The sequence below is a fragment of the Agelaius phoeniceus genome, chromosome 2, assembly GCF_051311805.1.
Source record: "Agelaius phoeniceus isolate bAgePho1 chromosome 2, bAgePho1.hap1, whole genome shotgun sequence".
NCBI classification, from domain to species: domain Eukaryota; kingdom Metazoa; phylum Chordata; class Aves; order Passeriformes; family Icteridae; genus Agelaius; species Agelaius phoeniceus.
Window position 1 is genome coordinate 87,327,271 of NC_135266.1, and position 14,547 is coordinate 87,341,817.

Below are 14,547 nucleotides of genomic sequence, written 5' to 3' on the forward strand. Positions count from 1 at the left end.
AGTAAAATACTAAAGATGTGCTGGATTGGAACCATGCCTAAAGCAATTCTTGGCATAATGGGATTGTTTTACTGACTTTTAATTAAAATAGAGTTCTAACTAGATTGTTTTGAGCATACATACAGCTCTGGTTTGTTGTTGTTGGTCTAACTGCCTCCTAAATTAAAGGTATCAATATTCTAATCCACCTTCTCCCTTGAGATACTGGCATTAAAAGAGGGTGTGGAATGCTATGTAAATGATTTACAGGCATGCAGTATAGAAAATGGTCTTTAAAGGCATTAGCCAAAACTTAGGCCTCCCCTTTACCTGTGATGTCTTGACAGAGAGACTGATGAATTGTTATTTTTCGGTATGTATTTATTTCTCTGTCCTGACAGGTCTTTTAAATGGTTAGAAACGTAGTCTGAGAAAAATGCCAATAATCTCAGCCTTTGAGGAAGAAGCAGTTAATGAATCTTCACGGAAATACCCAGAGCCAGATGCTCTGTGGGGAAGAAAAGGTTGGGAGCCATTGGACCAGGGGTTGGGACAATACATCATCTCAGATCTAAGATGGAAGCTGTCTGCTGACAACACAAGATACTAAAATGGCAGAATTACAGGCTTATTTGCTTAGGACTACTTTTTGAGAGCCCATTTTAAAATGTCATGATCTGGGATTTGACTACTTCTATTTAAGATATATTGGTTAATTTTTGTCAGAAATAAAGCATTACTTTTTTGCAGATTTTTAATTATCTTTACAAATTGAAACCCTTTGGGGAAGTTTCACCTGCGTGGGATGTAAATTCAAACCATGCTGTAAGTTTAAAGAATATATCTTGGGCTCAAATCCAACTTCTTACTTCAAAGCTAAAATGGACCTTACAAAGTAGAAGGCCAAAAGTTTAGATGTCTGTTTTATAACATTTTAATAGAGTAGCAGAGACTGACAAAACTTTTGTCAATGTAGAATATTTAAGCACGTCAGATAAAACTAGCTGTACATTGAAGAATGTTCACAGGAAAACAAGAGTTATTTCCAGCCTGAAGAGATTTTTCTTAAAAATAAAAGCAGCCAAACATGCATACGTTGGGAGGCTGTGAATCAGCACCTGCAAATACCAGCAGGAATAACCAGGAATGGAACACAAAGTTGGATGGGGCCCTGAGCAACTTGATCTGCTGGAAGGAATTGCTGCACATGGGCTGGACTTAGTTGATTTTTAAGGGCCCTTCCAAACCAAGTCTTTTCTATGATTCCTTGAAAACTTGCGCCAAAAGAAGCAACGGGAAAGAGTGGAAGAAGCAACCTCATCCTTGCGAAGGAGACAGTTCACTTAAGCTGTGTTGTGGATTGATTTGAAGGATCTCCTTTCCCTCAGCAAATGTATTTTACTTCACTGAATCCCTCTGCAATGAGTATAAGAACAGGAAAGATGGAGTTAGTGCAGGCTGTGCCACAATATGAGTATGAATTGTTAGTAAAGAGGAAGGCAGCACTTGCCTTGAGACAAGTGTAAATGGCATAAAGTGAAGGGGGAAAAAATGGTTTGGGAAGTGCATCTCCATGCATTGCTCCTGGGTGTGCTCAGGGACCAAAGCTGGGATTTCTTGAGAGCTGTGAAATAGCTGTTTCCAAAACTGACAACCCTGTTTATAGCTTGAGGTTTTTTAGCAAACAGAGCTGTTACTGTAGAGGTGAGAGGTGAAATTATGGTGTGCTAGTTACAGAATTTAAAGTATCCTTTTATATTCTCTTGCCTTGGATAGGAAGAGGGAGTGTGGTCAGGTAACCTGAGGTGGGTGCTGGGTTTGTGTGGCCAAAACACTGAGAGAGCTTTGGGTTGTGGGTAGGTACCATATCTCTATGGCAGCCTGCTGCAAACATTCTTGACTCTTAATTGCTGGATTTAGGGGAGGATGATCAGAAAACTGTACCTGGACTTGCTGCATGCTGTGCTCTCCTAATTCTTATACTGGTGGTCTTAGGAGCAAGTAGCTGTAGGACTTGAGCAAGATGACTTAAAGCAATGGGAGGGAATACTGTACTGAACAAAATGCCTTAACTCATACAACTTCCTAGAGCATCTGTCTTTGGTTGTTGTCTTCATTTGGGAAATCAGTTGAGTTTTATCTACCCCTTAGCAAAGGTACAACATTGTCTATAGAGAGATTCTCGTCTGCCCAGTAGTGGCCATAAAAAGATTGTTATCATTTTAACTACACAAAGGGCAAACTATAACCTGACAAAGCAGTCTTGAGATGAATAAAACATGCATACTGGCAATCCATCGTAATCCATCCATCAGTGAAATCCCAGTTCTGCTGAATGTGCAGTTCATATTGTCACTAATTGTATGATGTAGATGCTTGTCCACTGAGAATTGGATGGAAATTAGCAAGTCACTTGCTTCAGATGCTGACAGGGCTGTGAATGGGAGCTCAGTCAGTCTCCTCTGGGTTGGGTTTTATGGCTGCAGTGTTGCTGCTTCTTGAGAAAAAAATTAATTTTAAATAGGTAGCAGTGAAGATCCATGCATCCTGCTGAAAGCTGCTTAGGTCACTGTAGCAAGAACAGAGGGTAAGGAGATCTGTGCCCCAGAAAAGCACAGATCTTTGCTCAAAGATGTTGAGGAAAACCTTGCCTGCTATATCTAGCCTTGCAATTAACTCCTACTCCTAATTACATAGTGCCTTAAAACGGGCCTGCCACTGTAATAAATGATGTTGTTATATTTCCTTTTGTTCAGTGGAGTAAAAATAGTTCACTTGGCTCATGGGCTTTATTTAACTGAGCGCTAATGCAGACTTGGTTGTAATATATTGCAGGAACAGCAGTTCCTTTGTGCCAGTCCTATAGAGCTTTCTTTTCTCTACTGACATACAGTAAGTATGATTGGAATCTGAGTAAATGATGTGATAAAAGGCTTGATGGTGCTTCCTAAAAACAAACTGCTGCTCATTAAATTAAACGATGATGATTCTTAATGGACTAGTTAGTGCTCTGCAGTGCATTTGGTACAAGTAAGGAAGTCTAGGGATGTGAGACCTTGCCACTGTGGCCCCTCCTGTATGTTGTAGAATCATAAAGCAGGTAGAATAGGGAGTTTTGCTAGCATATAATTATAAACACAGAGGTGGTGTTCTTGCAGCAAAGAAGACCACTGTGACAGTTTAATTAGGGGAGAAACCACAAGCCACCTTAGGCTTTTTCATTTTGCCTTGTAAGTGAACTGCTCATAGAGCATTTCATGTATTGCACTTGAAGGGGTAATCATTGTAAATCTGAAGCAGATTTATGTGCAGTTCTCAAATTGCTTGTCTTCACTGATATTAAATTAGCTCTTGCAGCACTTGGTATTTGATGGTGCTTGTCTCTAAATTCAGTTTTTCTACAAAAACCTCATATTTGATGCAGAGCTTATCCTGTCTTTGGAGAACTATTCATTCTCTCCTCTTTTCCCACCTTTGAAGAACCAAAACTTTTAACAAAGCAACATGAAACTGAACCAATCTTTGTGATTTTATTTAATTGAAATCTACTGCCAGTATGAAAATCCTGGCTTGCAATTAAGGGAATGTGACAGCTTTGCCAGTCATTACATAAATACTATGGAGCACTGGGTTTCCTACTGTCATTAGCTGCAGTCAACACAATGGAGCTATACACAGGAGCAAGAACTACTCTGATGATAAATGTTTGCATTTCCAATTAGCACTGAACTGTTGTGGCATTTTCCCCTCAGTCTAATTGAGGGTCTTGGGTGGTTTCATTCACTAATGATAATTGGGTTGTCTTCTTGCTCTTTACTTTCCCAGCAGCAAAAGAGTTGAATGCGTTTTGCTCTTAAGAACATTGGTTTCCTCCTTGCAGGTCTCTGTGTCTCAGTGTTTCTTCACTTGAGAAAAAACTCAGCTTTTACAGGTTAATGTAAACTTTCATCTATTTATGTCCTGTGGCTTTTTGCTAACCACTGCATTGCAGTGTCCTCTGTGCCTGTGGGATGTCGTTGACTTGATCTGAAAATGTTCTCATTTTCTTACATGTTTCTTACCCCCACCCCCATTGCTAAGTGACAGATCTCTGGATTTAAAAAGGTTCAGTTTTTGCAAATGCTAACATGTATTTAAAGTGTGGATACATTGCACTGGGAATTATTCCACATTAGGAGATAGCAGGGCTTAATTCTGAGCCCTGTGTCCCATGTCCATCTTCCTGCATTGGAAACTTTTGAATGGAATAATGATTAATGATTCAGCTGCTCTCAGTTGCTGTTGCTGCTAATGTGTAGTTAGGACTCTGAGCGAAGTAACTTAGGCAGGAGTAGTGGGGGTGGTTTTAACTGTGTGCATTAATATAGTCTCTTTTTGCTGCTTCTAGTAATTTCCTCTGGAGCACAGATTTCCTCCAGGAAACCTGCTTGTATGGGTTTTGGATATGCTTTAACATAAGAGGCCTTTATTTTTCCCACCCTGCTTAGCAAGCTCTGAGTCCAGCAACTACTTTGACTTGTGTGGTTGAAGCCCTGCCCTCCTGTGAGCAAAAGCAGAACCAGAGCCAAGGCTGCTCTGTGCTGTGCTGGAAAAGGGAGCCTGTCCTGACATCTGCAACAGCCAACTTGCTTGTTCAGGCATGTAGGGGGAGGGGAGGCAGCACTTCTGGAGATGAGGAAATAAGGCGGATGATTTGTGGGCTGAGAACTTTTAAAAATTATACTCTTGGTTCTTTCTGTTGCAGCTTGGATTTTATTTTTTTCCCTCCTTGAATATGGATGCAATTTATTTCTCTTGGGCTGTTTAAAAGCATGTTAGGAGTAGGTAAATGCTTGATGAAAATGAGGAGGCTGCTGCCCAGGGATGGGATCAGGCAGAGCTGATCTCTGCAGTTCTCCAAGTTTGAGTACTGGAGCACAATTAAGGGGAGTTCATCACGTGTTCCAGGTACTTGGGCATAGCTGGCATTGATTGTGAAGTGGTTATTGTTTGACACAGCCATTTATTTGTGCAACAGCTGAAGCCAAGTCTAAACACGGCAATTTAAGCTGGCATTGCCTCTCTGTGGTTTTGGATTCAAGCCTAATGTGGTGAAAAGGGCTTGACCTGCCTCAGTGCTTCTAAAACCCTCAGTGTGCCTGGGTTACTGTCACAGTGGTCATGCATGGGCCCACACTGGAAGATGGTGAACATTGGGCTTTGATTCTTTCTAACAAAACAGAAAGAAGCTTCCTTAACTTGAATGAAAGGAGAACTCTGTTGCTAGGAATCGAGTGGTTATAATTAGTCTGTTCTTCTTTAGAAGCGTATCTGTGCAGTAGGATGGGTTAGCATGGATATCTGCCCAGGGAGAGATTTTGCAGCTCTCCTGCCCACTACAGGGATGTCCACGTCCTCCTGCAAAATCTGGGCTAGGGAATCCCACCTTGCATTTAGCCCAAACTGCTGGGATTGAATGAAAAGCTTTTTTTAAAAGGACCGTCCAGACTTTCGGCTTTTAAAATTCCAAGCCATGGGACTGTCCAGCTTTTCCTGTTGAGTTGTAAGTGGTCAGTCATCCTTTATGTCTGGCACTATGGAAATAATGCTGGCAGTGGAGCAAGACTGCAACTGGTAGTTGGCGATCTGCCATGAGAGTGTCTCCCTTTCCCCTCCTCACACCCACCCACCCACCCACTCGTGCTGTAGCAGTGGATGCATTCTCTTCTACGTTTATACTGATGTTGAGAGATTATTCTTTCATTTAGTTTAGCAATTTCATCTGCATCTTTAGGTGTTGGCAGCACCTGCAGGGATCTAACAGGTAAGTTCTAAAAAGACATCAGTAAACATTGCTGTTTTGTAATTATTTATTTGAACTTTATGCAAGCCCGTATTTAGTCTGTTGGGGTTTTTGTGTTGTTTGTTTGTTGTTATTTTTGTTTTGTGTTTGTTGTAGTTTACATGTAAATGCAAGGTCTGGGCTGGTGCTTTGCTGGTCCTTGGCTTTTTTTGGTTTAATTGGCACGTTTACACAGAGCTCAGATGTGCAGTAACTGGTTGGGGAGACAGCTCCATGCTAGGGTTTCTGAGGGTTTTTTAATCACCTCTAAATGCGGTGATCGGTCTTTCCTCCCTCAGAGTGTGTTGCAGCTGCCTTTTTTGTGACAGCATGTGTTCCTGGTCCCATCTGCTGCTGGGTGGAGGAAGAAGACACCTCTTGCCTCTTTTTCAGGTGGAAGGCGTGGGGTGCCTTTCCTTCAGCGTGAGACTGGTGTTTGAGACTTAGTCCCACGTAAAGTAATAAAAACGAATGACTGTCTTCATCCTGTGTGGAAACCCAGCTGGTAAACTCTGATGTTACTTTTTCTGCTGGGATTTGCATGGAAGCGTGACACACAGGGAGAGAATCTGCTGCTTGCAATGTGTTTGAACAGAGCAGGGCACAGCCTGTGCTCTTTCTCACCAGGGCAGTGTGAGGGGGAAGGAGGTGATTTTAACTGTGTGTGCTCACAAGCAATTTCTAGCCATGGGGTGGAAGGATGCAGGGATACTGGTGCAGAGGTAAAACACTTGTTCTGATAAGGATCAATTCAATTAAAGGTTAAGACTCTCTCTTTTTTTTTTTGTTTGTGAGCAAGACACTCTTTCCTCACCCTGCCAACAACAGAATACTAGTGTCTTGGAAAAATGGGAGATTTCCTTCTGGTAGTAGGCAGAGAGGAAAGAGCAGTTGCTGAGCATCTTCCTCCTCCCCGTCTTGTTTAATATAGTTTATTCTTCTGTAAGTTGTAGTGAGTAACTTACAGCTACTCTCTTGCCAGACTGCATGAATTATAGATGTCTCTTTTATGAGTTTTCATGTTGACTCCTGCAATTAGTATGCATTGGACGTAGTTATCTGTATGGCATCTACTGTAGCGTAGGTTTCAGCCTTTCTGACTTTTTAATTGCTTTCTGTTTTAGCAATCAGTCATCTGTCTGTCTTGCTAAAGAATGCAAAGAGAACACAAGCAGCTTGATGGAAACCTAGAGTTCAGCATGGAGCAGCAGGTTTGAAATGATGTGGTTAAGTGGAAGGAAAAATTACATACATAGAGGGTCTTTGTTCTCTCTTTTTTTCTGCTTGTGTATGTGCTAGAGTAGGGTCAGAATGTCCTACCTACTTTTGGGTCCCACTCTGCAAGGCGAATGTCTCAGGAGGCTGTGCCTGTACTACAGTTTATGCCTGTAGTTTAGGAATAAACTTCACAATTTCCAAGGCATATAGATGTGGCACTTGAGAGTGGTATTTGGTGGTTAACACCATGGTGCTGAGTTAATGCTCGGACTTGATGATCTTAGGGTCTTTTTCAACCTTAATGATTCCGTGATTGTCTTTTGTGTTACATCGTCTTAACAAAGATCAGCGGACCTGCATGGATCTTTGCATCTGTGAATGTACCCTGAGCTCTTGGATGCCACTCTTGGCACCTGTGGGTGCTGTTTTCTGTTCACTACTTCTGCTTGTTCACTACTTCTGCTTGCGCCATCTGCCTACGTCTGTCTTCTTCCTGTCTGCATAAGTGTTTTGTAGGTGTAAAAGGAGAGTTTGACAGGTTTGCTGTTGGACTCTGTTGAGTCTGGGGCAATGATATGTAGCTAATGGCCTGCAAAAGTTGATTGGAAGGGATAGGGGTGCATTGAAGGCAACCATGACTTGACTACAGCAGTCACAGATTGCAGTATGTAATAAAACTTACCATTATTACTGTGTGCTGAAACAACTCAAACTTTCAGTACTCTCAAATGTCTGCAGAAACAATAGTCCTACATTACAGCTATGCCTTCCCTAGTGGTGTCTGTGGAGTTTGGTTTGAGTGCTGGTATTTTAACATATATAGTAGTTGAGAATAATTGTGTCTGCAGCTAAAATGTATTCCCCCATCTAACTCTGGTTGAAAAGTTCATGTGCTGTTTCATTGCTTCCACTGTTCACTTAATCACTCCGTGGAAACCTAAGATGGATTTCTCAAGGCAGAGTCGTGCTGGTGTGAAGAAGGAAATAACTCAGAGCAGCGATGCTTTGCATTCCTGTTGGAATGGAATGGCTTGTGCCAAGCTGAGTGACTCATTTCAGTGGCCTAGCGCTGATGTTCTGCTGGCTGGGGAAGCGACTGCCTGGTGCTCTGAATTCGGGCAGTGCCTACATGAGGGGGTTTGTTTAAAGCCCGCTTACATGTGAATTGGCAGGAGATTATTTTAGGAAGAAGAGAATTTGCACAGCCAGCTGGACTGCAGTGAGGGAGATGGCTACCACTGTAACCACTTGGCCTGGCTCTGGGCTCTCAGCTCTGCCTTGGGTGTAGAATTCTGTCAGGACAGGGTTTCATCTGCCTACTTTGAAGCCAATAGAAGTTGAAAGTATAATGATGTTACATTTGACCTCTGTATTGCAGTGGGAGGATTTATTTAAGCAGGTTTTTGATTTTCCCTTTAAATATATAGTGGCACAAGGCTTTTGGGAACCCTCCAATGCAGCTATTACAGGAGGGAACTTCTGTGGAATCAGTCTCTTAGTTTTGTGGATCAAGGGATTTCTCTTACCCCCCCCATCTCCAAACAGCTCATGTAACTCCAAACATAAGACTTTGATGAAGAGAAAGGTCTGTGAACTTGAATGATGGAAGGAAAACGAGAGGGTGTACTATAGGCTTTGCCTACAGCAAAGGTGCAGTTATCAAATAGTTGTGAAACAATAGTGGTTGTAAAACTTCTCAGCAGTTACTTGCTCTTTCAGGGAATAATGTAAGATAAACAAGAGCTTGTACTGCCAGTTTCTATCCCTCTGGTAAAACAGTAATTCACTTGTGCGCTATCCTTTCTGACTGAGAGATTTTGAAAAACTTTCTTATATTGAAGAAACTGAGAGCAGATGTCCCTGGGGTTACCCTGGTGGAACTGAGGGGGAGGATGCTTGACATCCAGAGACTTTTCTTATACTCTTTTTTTTTGAGGTTTTTCCTTATGTTCTCTTTCTTTCTCCCAACACTAGACCAGCCTCTGCCTGTAATCTGGGGCTTTTTTTATTCTTCCTCTCACTTCTTTTTCTCCAGCCTGGAGCCACATACTGCTCTATTTTGATCTGATGTTGCATCCGTTCCCAACTTAGTTAACTTTACTCTTTCTCCTGCTTAGTTCTGTGCCTCTGACAGCAGGTATACTGACCTCTCTGCTCAGTGGGAGAGGGACCCAGAAGTGAGTCAGTCTCCATCCCAGCCATGCCTGCAGCTCCAGGAAGTCTGGCTGATGGGGAAATCTTTGGATGCACCTTTATTCAGACCCCTGCTGGGGGTAAATCAGGCTGTTAGAGCAGCAAATGTGGTGCCTGGGGAGGTCTGTTTGGCAGGCAGAGGGCTGCTAACATTCCTTTTCCTTCTGCTTCCCTGTTTGCAGTGTATTCCTAGCACCTTCCTGGCAATTTGCTTTTTTGTGGTTAAATAAGATCAAAGCAGAGAATGCATCTCTTGTAGGACACTGCTGCTTATGTTGTTTCAAATGGTTTAGTTGTGCCAGTTTGGTTCCAGCCGCTGACACTAGGATGTGCAAAGCCCATCAGGAAGGGCTCAGTATCTTCATGCTTCACAAGATAGATGTGCAGTAGTGGCTGCCAAAATTATCAGCTGGGTTTTAGCTTAGACTTTTTTCCACTGCTTAGGCAGGGAGAGTATTCATTTGCACCAACCACTTCATGGCTGGCACCCCAGCTGTCACTCTGTTCTGTTCTGTTTTATACCCAAGAATGGCATGAGGCTGAAGTGTGAGTGGTGGGACATGTGCAGGGCACATGTGAGGACACACCCAGACAAGTGCACAGATAATTTCCCCCCACCCCTCCCAAATGCCAAAGCTGTCCCACCATTAAAATCAATCCCCAAATGCTAGTCTGTCATTTAATATTCCTTTGCATAGCTGTATTGGAAGGAGAATGGGGCTAGGGGCAGACCTTTTACAAAGTTCCCTGTGTGTAAAGACTTGCCCAAAGCCTTACAGGCTGTACTACACTGCCAACCCTCCCATTTAAGGGCAGCTGTGAACAAACTGGGAATCAATCAATGGACGCAAAGGTGGAGCTGCAGGCCAGCCATGGCTTGGCAGGCAACAGGGAAACTCTGCTCTTGGCAAAATCTGGCACATTGCTGCTGAGTGACTTCTGTGGGCAGTGTTTGCCTGCCTTAGTTCCCCACAGCAGCGAGAGCAGTGTGCTCTGGGTCCAAAGCTTGCCAGTTACACTGAGGATCAGGAGCTTGGCTGAAGAAGACTTTTATGGCTGGCTGGGTGCTGTGTGGCCATAGGACTGTGGTGTAGTGGTGAGATCTGTTCAGTGTGACTCAGTGTCACACTGAGTCCAGCCTATGGAAAGCGGCTCCCTGGCAGTCAGCAGTGATCTCAGCTTTGTAACTAAACTTCTTACTTGCAGAGAGCAAACAGCTTCTGACTTTTTGCCACGCTGCAACTTTCCCTGAGTGAAACAACTTCCCTTACTGCCTGTGAAAGTGGTAAAGCTGTTGAATTGCTTTTTCCACCCAAACAGAAATTGTTCCCACTTTGGTCTTTATTCAGCAGTTAACTCCCAACTCACTTTTGAAAGAAAACATAGTGCAGATGAATTCTAGTTTCCAGAAGGATCTTGCTGCAGCCAGGCTGTGCCAGGAGTAATGCTGATCTCATTTGGGTGGAACAAGTTAGTTGTTGCAGAATAATCTATTACCCTGTTCCCAAGCTTCCGTCTTTAAATCTGCACAGCAGGGATTATTTACTTATGGATTTAAGTGTGTGTTGGGGATCTGGTTTCGTTTGACCCTCCCAACAGAACAAAATGCAATCAACTTCCTGGCAGTTGGAGTTGCTCCTGAAGTTTGCAGTTACTGCAGGAAGGCTGGGGCTGGCTTGGCACAATCAAGGGCTGTGACAGTGCATCTGAGGGGGTACAGCTCAGGGTTTTATGGCCACTTCTACTTCTGAACCCACTCAGCAGCTCTTTAGCAAAGGAGCCTGAGCAGCTGCATCAAAACTCTGAGTACAAACTTCATTCTCTGTGTTGTGCTGTGCTGGAGGCTGATGCAAACCTTTTGACAGTTTTTAGGAGAACTAGCATGGATCTGAGAGGTATTACAAACTCAGCAACTTGTTGGCTCCTCTCAGGTATCCTTCCTCTTCACTATGCCGTATTAACCTTCTCACCCTGACTTCTGCTCCATAGTTTCTTTGAGAATTTGTTGTATCCTGAAATAGGCTTTTCTCAGTAATCAATAATGCAAATGCTCAAACATAGTCTTAATAACAGGAAAAAAAAGACATCTTGGGTAGAATTTATTGTGTTGACACAAACTTTTATGCTGGGTTCATGTTGCTCGTTATCCTTGGAAGAGTTCAAAAAGCCAGTGGGTGTGGCACTTGGGCATATGGTAATGGTGTACACAGGAGTGCTAGGTTAATGGTTGGGCTGAGGTTGCAGGTCCATCTGCAAATACCCTGCTTGTGGTTTACTTGGTAGTGTGTGGTTCTAGTCCACAATAAATAAATAAATAAATAAATAATTATGGCTTCTAACCTGTTTTCTTTCCCAATTCCCAGTAACGGCCTCCCCAGCTGAAGATGTCTAACAATGGAGTTGAAACAGAAGACAAACCACCGGCTCCTCCAATGAGAAATACCAGCACTATGATTGGTTCAGGAAGCAAAGATCCCGGGACTTTGAACCATGGCTCAAAACCTCTGCCTCCCAATCCAGAAGAAAAGAAGAGGAAGGATCGGTTTTACCGATCTATTTTGCCAGGAGACAAAAGTACAGTATTTTATCTCTTCTTATAAATCTTCTGTCTTGTTGTTGCAGGGTACATAAGGTACAGTCTGTAGATATGTTTTTTCTAATGATTAAACCTGTAACATTTAATCCATCTTGCTTTTTTTCACAGGATCATAGAATACTAGAATTATTTGGGTTGGAAGGGACCTTAAAGATCATCTTGTTCCAACTTACTTGTCATAGGCAGGAATAACTTCCATCAGACCAGGTTCCTCAGAGCCTCATCCAGGCTGGCCTTGAACACTTCTAAAGGGCAGCCATAGCTTCTCTGAACAACCTGTACCTGTGCCTCACCACTCTCACAGTGAGGAACTTCTACCTAATATCTAGTTTAAACATGCCCTCTCTTGTTTTTAATTAATTCACTCTTGTCTTATCACTCCATGCCTTTGTCAAAATCCTTTTGCAGGTCTCTTTTAGGCCCCCTTTCTTGTAGTGGTTTTTTTTTTTTTAATTTATTCTGCCTTTCCTATAAATTATGAGAACAGTGTCCCTGAAAATCTGGACTAGCTCTGGGACTAGCTCTGTTACTTCCCAGCCTGACTTGTCCGTAAACAAAAGGTCTAGAAAATCATAAGGTTTTGTGCCAATTACAAGCTGGCCAATAAAGCTGACATTGGCAATTGGTGGAGAGCAGAGGGAGGTCTTTTGCTTGTTTTGTTGTTTTAAACAGCAAATAATTTGAGTTATACAAGACTAATATACAATTTCCTACTAGACCTGTCATATTTTGCCTCATGGCCATTTACTCTGTTCTAATGTCTGGGTCAGGCATTGTCTACTTGCTTTTAAGAACATTCTGTCACTGAAAATTCTTGCATATTTCTTGTGAGCTGAAGGAGTTTTTCATGTTCAAGGGACTGTAACAGATGGAAAAAGAGATAGGAACTGTGAACTGTACATGAAATTCTAATTTTTAGGATGAGGATATTTTAAAAAAACCTCTCTCTCCTATGAATCTTTTGAAGTGATGCAAAAAAAAAAAAATCTTCATCCCCTAATATGTGCTGGCTTCTTTTTATATCTGACCTATTTTTTTGGAATTCCTCTTCGTAATACATCAGCTTTTTCTGTATTGCAATGATTTCTAAGTCAAGACTAAATACCTTCAACTCCCTGGCCTTCAGGAGAGAGGCTGCCTCCTAATTTTTATTAGTGAAAAGACTAATTTAAATGATAGCTTCACTAATTTAAATAAGCAAGGTGGTGGATCATTTTCTACAAATTGAGTGTGGCATTCATTATTATTATCCTTATCTGATACTTTTGGCAACTTTGGGTTGTTTTACAAATGTGGGGTTTTGAGCCTGCAATCCAGAAACCCGTGAACTCAATGTTAAATTTTGCTGGGTCTGGGTTAGAACTTGCCATTATGAGTATGAATCCTAAAAAAGCTGCAGGATTTTTGTGTTGACTTACATAAAGGAGAGGAGTTTTTAAATCTCCAGGATGAACTGTTCCAGAGATTAAAGAAATCACCTGAAACTTGTAAAGGAGTAAAAGAAGTAGAACCTGAAATGCTAGTTTGAGTTGGATTATGAAGGAGAACTACGAACAAGGAGAAAAATGAAGGTTTGGGGAAAATCAGCAGACAGACTGTGACTGATCCAAAGCTGCCCATGTTTACTGAAGATGGGCCAACATGGCAGATGCTTCAAGACATGAGAGATTTTTGTTTAGCCAAGCCCAGCAGAGCCTTCTGTTGCAATACACCTGCCCAAACGAGAATGGCTGCTTCTGTCCTCTAATTCCTGTTGAGCAAAAAATTCCTTTAACACTGTCACCTTCACTTCAAATTTGTTGATTTCCATCTTATGAAAACAACTTCTAGTCTCATGATGACAGCTAAATTCCTATTGTGTCTTGCTGCTTAAACGTAGGGAAATTCTTCAGTGTTCACAATACTTCTCTTCGGTTTGTGCCTGAAATGACTCGGGTGTTATTTTTTAGTTTGGCTGAACTAAAAGGGAAGTTGGTTTCCATTCAGTTAGAGGAAAGTAATTTTGAGCAAATCTGTGCTACCCCTGTACATGAGCAGAAGTGTTGTGTAAAGGACACATGGGGCATAAATCCAGGGCCTCATGCATGTTTGCACACTTGCATTGAATATATCCCTTGCCAGGCAGCTCTGAAAGTGTCATGCTCTGCCTGCAAAATTTAGGATGTAATTTGTAGTCCTCATTTCCTCTGTCCAAGCCTAAACCACAAATCTGGCATTTAAAAAACCTGTTGGCTTAATACTGGGTGAGTCCTGCCCAATAGGATGCAGGGCTTGTGTGACTTGTTGCTCTCAGCAGGACTTGTGAATATTTTGAATTTTCCTGGGCTCAGGGGACTCATCAGTGCCTAACTGAGGGTGTCAGTCTGGCTTGAATGGGGCACATTTATCTCCTTTGAACTTTGCTGAACTCAGCTGCAGCTTCAAACAGAGGCAAGGATTTACCCACGAGGTGACAGTGTGCAGCAAGCAGGAGCCCTTTCCACAGTGACTGGGAGCACTTGAGTCCATGTTAGCAGTGGTGAAGACCTTTCTCATCTCAGTGTGCTTCAGGATGGCCTCACTGCGTGGTCAGACATCATGCTTCACATTGCAGCTCAAGTTGCCAGAACATTGTAAGAAAAATTTATGGGAGGCTCTTGTAACAGCATTGAAATGGAATGAGAAGGTGATGAGGTGTTTGTGGGAATAAAGCCTTTGGTGGTGGTAGGTTGTCTTAAATATATGATATTATTTTGCTTTT

General features: G+C 42.4%; 1 protein-coding gene across 11 annotated transcripts in view; it reads left to right on the forward strand.

Moving 5' to 3' along the window:
- PAK1 (p21 (RAC1) activated kinase 1) overlaps nucleotides 1–14,547 on the forward strand; it is a 98,929-nt gene that overhangs the window by 58,010 nt on the left and 26,372 nt on the right. For 10 of the 11 annotated variants that reach the window (XM_077174109.1, XM_077174103.1, XM_077174099.1 and 7 more), the window contains one exon: nucleotides 11,575–11,785. In XM_077174109.1, coding sequence (XP_077030224.1) covers nucleotides 11,596–11,785 — 190 coding nt within the window. In that variant the 5' untranslated portion in view covers nucleotides 11,575–11,595. Of the gene's footprint in view, nucleotides 1–5,286; nucleotides 5,783–11,574; nucleotides 11,786–14,547 lie in introns of those variants that run through there. The other variant, XM_077174102.1, reaches the window with a different exon arrangement.